We start from the raw sequence: 9,416 nt of genomic DNA on the forward strand, positions 1-9,416 counted from the left end.
TTCATAACTATTGAAGAACAAAATCTGGTTCGTACATCACCAGCGGGACAGCTGATTGGGAAGATGATAATGGAGTCGTACACCAAGGATCATGGCGTACACTTCAGGGAAACCTAGAAGGTTTGCGGGCAACCTATGGGCGGAATGCGTCGGGACAAGCAAAATACTACCGTGATTTATACAAGGAATACTTCAATAGCAAAGGAGCAATCCCGTGGCAAAAAGAACGCTGCACATGGTTGAAATAAAAGAGGAATCAGAGGAATAACAAACATTGCTACACTGTTGTATGTGTTACCATAGTAATGAAAAAACAGTGGACTCCACCATATAATGGTCCGTATTCATGAATTGTGAACAAGCTCGATTGGGGCCAATATTTCATTGTAAATACACCAAGGTTTGCTTGATAGACCCGTGGAATGCATAATATTTAGTCGAGATCAAGTTTTATGACAGTTGATCTCAGATTCTCAGCAGAAAAGTACCAGTAACTGTATGTAATCGATCCGCGTTGATTGTAATATTTATGCAGGGTTTATAATCAATTTCGTATGATGAAATATGTAAAGTTTGGAGTCCGGATCAAATAAATGTGGTTGTCTGTCAAGCACAAAGCTCACAAACTTTGTCATATTTACAATAAAAAATTGACTCCGATCGAAAATATCGCGCGATCGGTAAATGATCTCGACTTGATCCCGATTTATGAGATAATTGCTGTTGGAAATCTCACTCGTCCGGTAATCCATGTTGGGGAGAGCTCTAACCTCCCCGACCTGGGTTCGAACTCGCCTCCATGTCCATTTCCAATCGCCGGGGGAGTCCCCGTCCAGGTGGTGGTGATAGTCCGGTCCTCGCTCCCCGGGTTTGAACTCTCTGCTGGTGTTTCACCTATACTGCCCCGACGTGGGTTCGAACTCGCCTCCATGTCCATTTCCAGTCGCCGGGGGAGTCCCTGGCCAATACCCCGCCTCACGGGACCCCTCCGGGTCATAAAACGCTCCAAGACTGTTTGGGTGAGATGGAGTCTATGGACCCCGATGAGGCGGGGTAATCCTGGGCTGTTGTTGTTGTTGACCGGGGTGGTGGTGGACATCTCCCGGCTGGTGAGTAGTCTTCGCAGTCTGTTTACGTATTCTCCTCGCCCCATCCCCACTCTCCTACCCACGGTGCTCGGTGGTCTGGGGTGGGGGTGGTGGTGATATTTTACCCCCACTGCTTCGTCCTCCACTGGAGTACACCGTGGGCAGGGGCAGGGGCTGGGCTCTCGTTGGTTCCCGTTGGGTGCGGCCTCCACTCTCTCTCCCTCCTCCGGCGTGTCGGGGCTGATGTTAGTTTCAGGTGGTGTGTCAGGGATGATGAGTGGGGAGGCCGGGGGTGATGGTGTCCAAGGTTCCTCCGGGGAGAAGCTCTCCCTGGAAGACTGTTCTTCTTCATCACTGTTACTGTCACTGTCGGTAACGTCCTCCCATCTCCCCTCCCCGGCACTCCCCAAAAAATCATGAAATCGGTGATCCATAGCGATGCAGAAGAGAGCAAACTCCGTAGCAGTCTGACCAACTCAAACCCGCGGTTATGTTATATATACTAACAACCCTGGCCTGGGCGAAAGTACGACAAAAGGAATTATCAGCCCACTGATTGGATGATGAGTGCGAGCGGGCTTTTATGTTTTCTCCCGCCCGTTTCATACAGAATCATCAGCCTGGCAGAGCTGTGCGCGTGACGCTACATTGTTGTCAGCCGGGGTTGTGTTCAGCTCGCCTGCTATGTATATATCTTATATATATAAAATATTGACCAACCTACCCCACATCGGCTGGTGGTTGTGATTTCTACGTGTATAAGTGTCAATTGAATAAGTGGTCATTGTAGGCTTAGATGTCTTCTTTCTTTCCTGAACCCGCTTTGCTTCTTGAAAGTTAATTGAAGACAGTAAGAGCTATCTCATGTTACATGTTTGTAACAGTATATGAAAAGTATAGAAAAAAACTTCTTTCTGGATATAATACGCAATAAGACAAGCTGCATTTAATTGCTGAAAATGACTATCCACAGCTGAGCTGTTTACCGTTATGCAAGCACTTGTGACAAATGTGTTTTCTATCACATGTAGATGGTGTGTCGATAGGGTTTCCACTCCATGTAGGTGACATGTATAAGGGTGTACGTCCCTGCTCGCTGGCGCAGTGGCTGACGCAGTGCTGACTGACTGGCAACAATGTATACAATGCATACAAGGCGCAGTCGGTCAAAAAACCACGTGACCCAACAAAAACCACGTGTCAAAACAAAACACAGCTGACAATGTTTCCTGAACAATGGTGAACGGGAATACCTATCTGGATGGTTCCTATGTTTTATGTATGAAAAAAAAGGACTGGGTCAGTGTGTCATGCTAGGGTTGATATCTATCGGAATGGCTCCTATGTATTATATGTATTATAAAATTTTTTAGCGGAACATGTACATATGCACAATAGTATGTATACAGAGTATGTGTAGGGTTTACTTGGGTTATAACGTCTACACCCTTCTATGTTAGAGACCTGTTTCATCTACCACCACCCCAACGAGTAAAGCTCAAGTGAGTTTAGCGGCGGATACCTCGCTGAAAGAAGAAGAAAAGAAAAAACAAAGTCCAACGAGCCAGTTCGAGCCCGACCCGGTCCCACTGTCTTGCCGAGCGGTGACAGTGACGTAAGGGAGTTGTACCAGCGGCATTGGCGATCGATCAGAACGCATTTCCATCGCCACAAACCAATTCAAGACTGCTATAATTACCGACTGAGTGATCTCGGTGCTATCCCAGCCTATGTAGACGAGATTTACGAAGACCAGCCGACTACTTTCACTATCAATTACAGTTTTGGATTTATCCTCCGCCACAAAGAGACGGGCCAGGTGCGGTATTATTACCCGAGCACCAACAACGCCCGAGTACCGCGTGGCGAGTCGGGCTGACCTGCGACGATTCCACACCCAGCATCTCCTCGCCCAAGACCCGCTTACCTGGGCCCAAAAACAACGCCCCAATACGAAATGGACCGTCGACCTCATCACCAACATGCTGTTTTTCGGCCACAAACTGCCACATCAACCTATCGGTAAAGGTGGGGTAATGTTACCCTCTTACCTGACGGGAAACAAGGGGTTACACACGTTGGTTGGTGGAGATAACGGTCCTTACAGGGACTATTTGTGTTTCGGTGTCTGGCCGTCCATCTAGACCAAGCCGAACCCAAAAACTGCGAACACCAGGCTGGGGTGTATTACCGCAGGTATCTGGAGGAAATGGAGATGGAGCCGAGGTATTTCCGCGGAGTACCCCTCAGTGCGCTGGACACGGTGGAAAGCCTGTTTCAAGTGAATATTCAAGTCTACCACCTCATCCCCATGGACAGGTCGTACTCAGCACAACTCATTCACCGCAGTGCCGAGCGCTATTCTCCCCCTACCCTGCGGTTAAACCTGTACCAGCGACATTTCAGCTATATCAAAGACATGGGGCGTTATGCTCGATCTTTCACCTGCCAGGTGTGCCAGAAGAGTTTCCCGAAACTGTGGGAGTTACGACCGCACGGTCAAACGTGCACCGACGCCATTCGACGAAAGTACCCGGGGGGTGTCTTCCGCAATCGGCCCACCATTTTCGAAACGTTGGCGGACATGGGGATCGAACTCCAGGACGGTGACGACGGCATCTTCCCGTACCAAGCGTGTTATGACTTTGAGGCGTACTTGACTCCGGTGAACCCGGTGGACGATGCGCCGACTGGCTCGACGGAATGGACGGCTCAACACATCCCCATGAGTGTCAGCGTCAACTCTAATGTACCGGATTACGACCAGCCCGTGTGTTTCATCTCCACCGGCGATCCCCAGGCACTCGTCGAGCAAATGATGGCTTACCTCAACACCATCAGCGAGATCAGTAGCGCCTATCTCCACGAGCGTTATGCTTACATCCTGGACGCCTTAGACGAGCGGATCGATCCCGACGAGAAGAAACCGTCTTACACGCGCCGAGTGCGGGACAGATTCGTGACCTATGTGGACCAGCTCCCCGTCCTCGGCTTTAACTCGGGTAACTATGACCTGAACTTAATCAAACAACAGCTTTACCCCCACCTGGTCCAGAGCGGTGATTTGGAGTATGTGATTAAGCGGAACAATAATCACATGGCCCTCACCACACCGCAACTGAAATTTCTGGACATTCGGAATTACCTGGCCCCGAATTACAGTTACGACAAGTGGGTGAAAGCTTACGACTGTCACGTGACCAAAGGGAAATTTTGTTACAGCTACATAGACTCCCTGGCCCGGTTGGAGGAAACGGTCCTGCCACCGCAGCATGCTTTCGACAATGATCTCACCCACCAGCCGTGTACGGACGCAGAGTACAAGACCTTACAGACGGTGTGGCGAGGGCACGGCATGCCGGACCGTCAAAGACTTGCTGCGGTGGTATAATAACCTAGACGTCATTCCCTTCATGGAGGCTGCGGAGAAGATGTCGGTGTTCTACCGAACCATGCATGTGGATGTCTTCAAACACTGCATTAGCATACCAGGGCTTACCCTCCGCTACTTATTCCATGATTTACGCTCCGTGTTCACCCTCGTCGGTGAGAAAGACAAAGACATGCACGATTGCCTCAAGAAAAACATCGTGGGTGGGCCGAGCATCATTTTCCACCGCTACCACGAACGAGGCGTGACCCGTATACGTGGCGGAAAGCTGTGTCAGCGCATCGTGGGATTCGATGCCAACGCGCTATACCTGTACTGCCTGGCCTCACCTATGCCGGCAGGTCACTGCGTCCGTTGGCGCCGTCGGGACGGGGGAGAGAAGTTCGTTCCCTCCGGCACCGCCACCCGTCTGGCTGAAAAGTGGCTGGACTGGAAGTCACAGCAGCTGGGGGGGGGTATCGATCCGTCACCGACTCAATCACACCGAGAAGCGGATCGGCGACCGACAACTCCCCGTAGACGGGTTCGCCTATATCGACGGACAGCCTACTGTGTTTCAATTCCACGGGTGTTATTTCCACTATCACGGCTGTCACCTGAATCACCCTCGCCCGGGAAAGGTGTGTTACAACGAGCGGCGGGGATTAACCCCCCAGGACTTACGGCGGGGAGGTGGATGCGAACGACGCATACATTCGCTCCCAGGGCTATCCATTGGTAACGATATAGGAGTGCGAGTTCCACCGCCAACGCACGACAAACCCAGCCTTACGGGACTTCCTACAACAGTACGGTTTACCCCCGTCACAGCGACAGCCCAAGACACAAGCTCAGCTCATGGAGGCTGTCATTCAAGGCCAGTTGTTTGGCTTTGTGGAATGTGACATCCACGTGCCGGACCACCTGAAAGCAGACTTTGCTGAATGCCCACCCATCTTTAAAAACACCGAGGTGAGTCGGGCTGATATAGGCCCCACCATGGCAGAGTTCGCGGCTGTGAATGACATCATGCCCACACCCAGGCGTATGCTGATCGGGAGCATGTTTGGTAAGCAAATTCTGCTAGCCACACGTCTGCTCCAGTGGTATCTCGGTCGGGGATTGGTCATCACGCACGTCTACCAAGCGATGGAATACACACCGGAGCGAGCGTTCGAATCCTTCGCAGACGCCGTCACCCAAGCCCGACGGGAGGGAGATGTCGACCCGACCAAAGCCCTGATCGGGGAGACGATGAAGCTGTTGGGGAATTCAGGTTATGGAAAAACCGTCGCCAATCAAGACCGACACGTGGATGTCAAAATCTGCGATCTGGCAAAAACACGAAAATTACTGGACAGTGTTCGGTGTCGAAACCGTCGACCCCATCGACGAGACCACCTTTGAAGTGACGAGTAGCAAGAAGACCATTCGCTACAATCTCCCCTTGCAAATAGGGTGTATGGTCTACCAGTATTCCAAACTCCGTATGCTGGAATTTCATTACGATTTCATGGCTCGTTTTTTCGACAAGGCGGATTGGCAGTACTGTGAGATGGACACAGACTCTGCTTATATGGCTTGGTCTGACCCAGACTGGGAATCCCTCGTCAAACCCGAGCTGCGAGCCGTGTACGAGACCGAGCGGGATGCGTGGTTACCCCGTCGCGACCATTACGACCCCGATAAGCGCACACCGGGGCTTTTCAAAGTCGAGTGGACTGGTGATTCCATCGTCAGTTTATGTTCCAAGACTTATTATTGTTACGGCGGGGCATCCAACACCAAAGACAAACTCTCCTGCAAAGGTGTGAGCGCACGAGGTGTGGACAAGGCCGTGTACCTCTCTGTGTTGCGCGACCACCAAAGCGCGAGTGGTGTGAATCGGGGAATGCGGATGCGGGGCAATACGATGTACTCGTATACCCAACACAAAGACGCATTCACGTACTTTTACGAGAAGCGAAAAGTGCTCCCCGACGGCGTGAGCACCACCTATTTAGATCTGTAAAACGGTGCTATGGATACTCTACACACCCGGCTCCTGTGCTCTTGTGACACTTCCCACGGCCCTTTTCAGGGCCACCCAACTCTTCCCGAAAGAGTACTTTCTCAATCTAAGCACTAAAAAAAGAAAGAAAAGAAGCTCCACACCAGACACAGTCTTCCCATTTTTTAATTTTTTTTTTGTACAATTTTTTTTTCATGTGTTTTATCATTCGCAGTGGTACATACGTTAAAAAGTTAAAAACGCCTAGCGGGGGGCGGGGGGCGGCGGGCTGGCAGCCGTAATAGCCTGACACACTGACCCGACTTGCCGTGCCTGCTACATCGTCATACATTGTTGCCGAGCGGCGTCTTGCCGGTATACCGCAGACGGCCTGGTAACAATGTATGACGCAACACTGTATGACGATGTAACAGGCGGTGAGTGGGTCAGTGTGTTATAGCTTGCCTGCATGCTGTTGTGGTAGTCCTCATAATAAAAAGAAAAAAGTCAAACCACCACGGTATGTGAGTCTCATAGTCTCTTTTTTAAATTTTATTCCATACTGTATGGCGTAACAGGCCGAACAGGGAAAACAAGAACGTGGAATGCATAACACATCGAACTGGGAAGAAAGAATGTTATTTGATGTATGTTTTACAGTCCATGGGTGTGGAAAAAAAACGAGGGATGAATCCCAAACTGGCGATCCACCCAATCGAACACCCGCAAGTCATTATCATAGGTCGTGCACGCTGTGTCCAACGTGTGTACAATAGCATCCATGGGACGACCTCGAGCTCGCTGGGTTAAGTAATACACACAATATTGACCGCACACGGTCGTGTCCAGACTCTGCAGCCGCCGATCGTTCCACGTCCAGTGGTGTGTTCCCCGGTTAAGCCAAGCGGTAATATCGGGGTAGAGGGGTGGGAGTCCGTAGGAATCAAAGTATTCGCCCCGGAGATGGGGTGGGTTGGACCACTGGTCTATGAATACGGCGACCAAATGTCGTCCAGGGCGAAGGCACGTGTCTGTGTTAATGATGCAGGCCCAGGGTGTCCAGGGCATCCTAGAGGCGGGGCGTGAGGGGTGTGAGGGGCGAGAGGCGAGTGAGGGGAGATGATCCCGAGGGTAGACACCACCCTCTGCCCCCACCACAGTCCGGGTAAACACGTCTGTTTGTAGCACACGTCGCAATTGTACCGTGTCCATGTTGTTGTTTGTTTTTTTGGCTGTTTAACTGGCGAAGTCACAGAGCACGTTTCGGCTTTGGTCTATTTCTCTGATATTGCTGAATTCAGCGTAGCACACCACGTTAATGGTTTCCAGCAGTGGTTTGGCAAACCGCATCTCCAGGCGCAAATCCCCTTTTTGTACCAGGTTCAGTTGGTGGTCATCGTGGAGGCTGGGGGTCAAGTCGAAACAAAACAGCGTGTGGCCTTCGGCGAATGTGGTGCGCTTGATATTGTTTCCCTCGTCGTGGAACGCTTTCCCCGTGTGGGTAAAGAGGTTCATGTACGTGCGGATGAAATTCTCGTTCTCAAAGTCGGGTGTCAGGGGCTTGGTTGGAATCTGACGACCGCCGACGTACAAGGCGACGAAGTTTGTGTAGTAGTGTCGGAAACGAAACGGGTTTTTAGTGTAGTCCCCGTCAAAAGCCTTGTTGCTCACACACCCCACCACTAAACGTGTCGGTAAGCTGCCCAGAAATAGGTTTTGCTCATTGATGAGAGTGTGACCTCTGGGGACAGAGAAATACTTGGTCAGCAAGCGGCGGATTGGGTACTTGGCAGGAGCTTTGGCCAAGGCTTTCAAATGCCCCAGTTGCACACAGCTGGTGATTTTTACTTTGCGCACAAAGATCAATACCTCCTCCAAGCGGGTCTTGTAGCCGGGAGCGGCTTCATCGGACATCAAAGCAAACGAATCCTTAGCCGGGGTGAGACGGATGCGGACAGTGACGTTGTTGAGCAGGTGTCGGTGTTGCAGGAACATATCACAATGCAGGCGACCCAGCATGTCATCCGACCGACTTTCAGCCGTGCAGGTCAGCGGATCGACAAACCCGGCGTTGGTGTCAGTCATCGTGTCAAACTTTCCTGGGGTGTCCGCATACCACAAGGCAGCAGACAGCTGGCTCTTTTTAGCCTCTTTACCGTAAGACAACAATGTCTCCAAGTAAGCCCGGTATGGGTACATGTTGGTGGACGGCGTGATGAGTTTATCGTTCAGGGAGACGTCGACCTGCCGCCACATGGATTGTATCCACAGGTTAGTCGGAGCCACCTTCTTGTCAGCCGCCACAGCCGTCCCGTCCCCGTTGAGGATTTTTGCCTTCACGTACAGCATGGTGTTGGCCAAGTCCAAGTAACTGTCTGCGTCAGTGTTGGTGATGACAAATTCTACAGGTCCCACATCACTCAGGCTGGCGATGGGGCTGTAAGCATCCCAGCGGCCTTCTCGAACGCTGGTGTCGGTCGGGGGTAAGGTCCACAAATCAAACTCACTGCTGACGGACGGGCAGCACTCGGGGTGGGGAAGAGCCATGGCTTGTGTATGTGCGCGTGCGCGTGTGTGTTTAGCTGAAAATATCCGGTGGATTCAGGGCATTCGATGTGGCTCGAGCTTTGATGTGTCTTCTTCTGGGCTTGACGGCACGTCTTTTAAGTCCCACGTGTCGGTGACGCGTGGTGTCTTCCGTTTTATAGGCTCGCCCAGTAACCGCTGTCGGGCGTAGCGACTAGCTTTGACCAGCAGCTGTTTTCCACTCGCCAAACCGCGTCGTTTCAAAGCTTGTTGTGGTGACACGCCTCCACTCAGCACGTCCCCCACGACTTGCAGTCCGGTTCGTAACGCCGTTTTGCCCAGTGCTTTCACAGCCGGCGAGGTTAACAAGGGTTGTGGTAGCAGTTTGCTGAGACCGCCCAGCAAACCGTGACCGCGCTGGACAGCCACACCCCGAAACACA

The 9,416-nt window shown here is 51.6% G+C and overlaps 1 protein-coding gene across 1 annotated transcript; it reads right to left on the bottom strand.

The window, feature by feature from the left end:
* Nucleotides 1-7,684: 7,684 nt before the first annotated feature.
* On the bottom strand, nucleotides 7,685-8,995 carry LOC135478193 (uncharacterized protein F54H12.2-like). The gene has a single exon (XM_064758465.1). The coding sequence runs from the start codon at nucleotides 8,993-8,995 to the stop codon at nucleotides 7,685-7,687; it is 1,311 nt and encodes a 436-aa protein (XP_064614535.1).
* Between the last annotated feature and the right edge of the window lie 421 nt (nucleotides 8,996-9,416).

Source organism: Liolophura sinensis, chromosome 11, assembly GCF_032854445.1.
Source record: "Liolophura sinensis isolate JHLJ2023 chromosome 11, CUHK_Ljap_v2, whole genome shotgun sequence".
In the NCBI taxonomy this organism is placed as follows: domain Eukaryota; kingdom Metazoa; phylum Mollusca; class Polyplacophora; order Chitonida; family Chitonidae; genus Liolophura; species Liolophura sinensis.

Excerpts from the sequence above, each read along its gene's own strand:
- LOC135478193 (XM_064758465.1), bottom strand. The coding sequence starts at position 8,995 with ATGGCTCTTCCCCACCCCGAGTGCTGCCCGTCCGTCAGCAGTGAGTTT.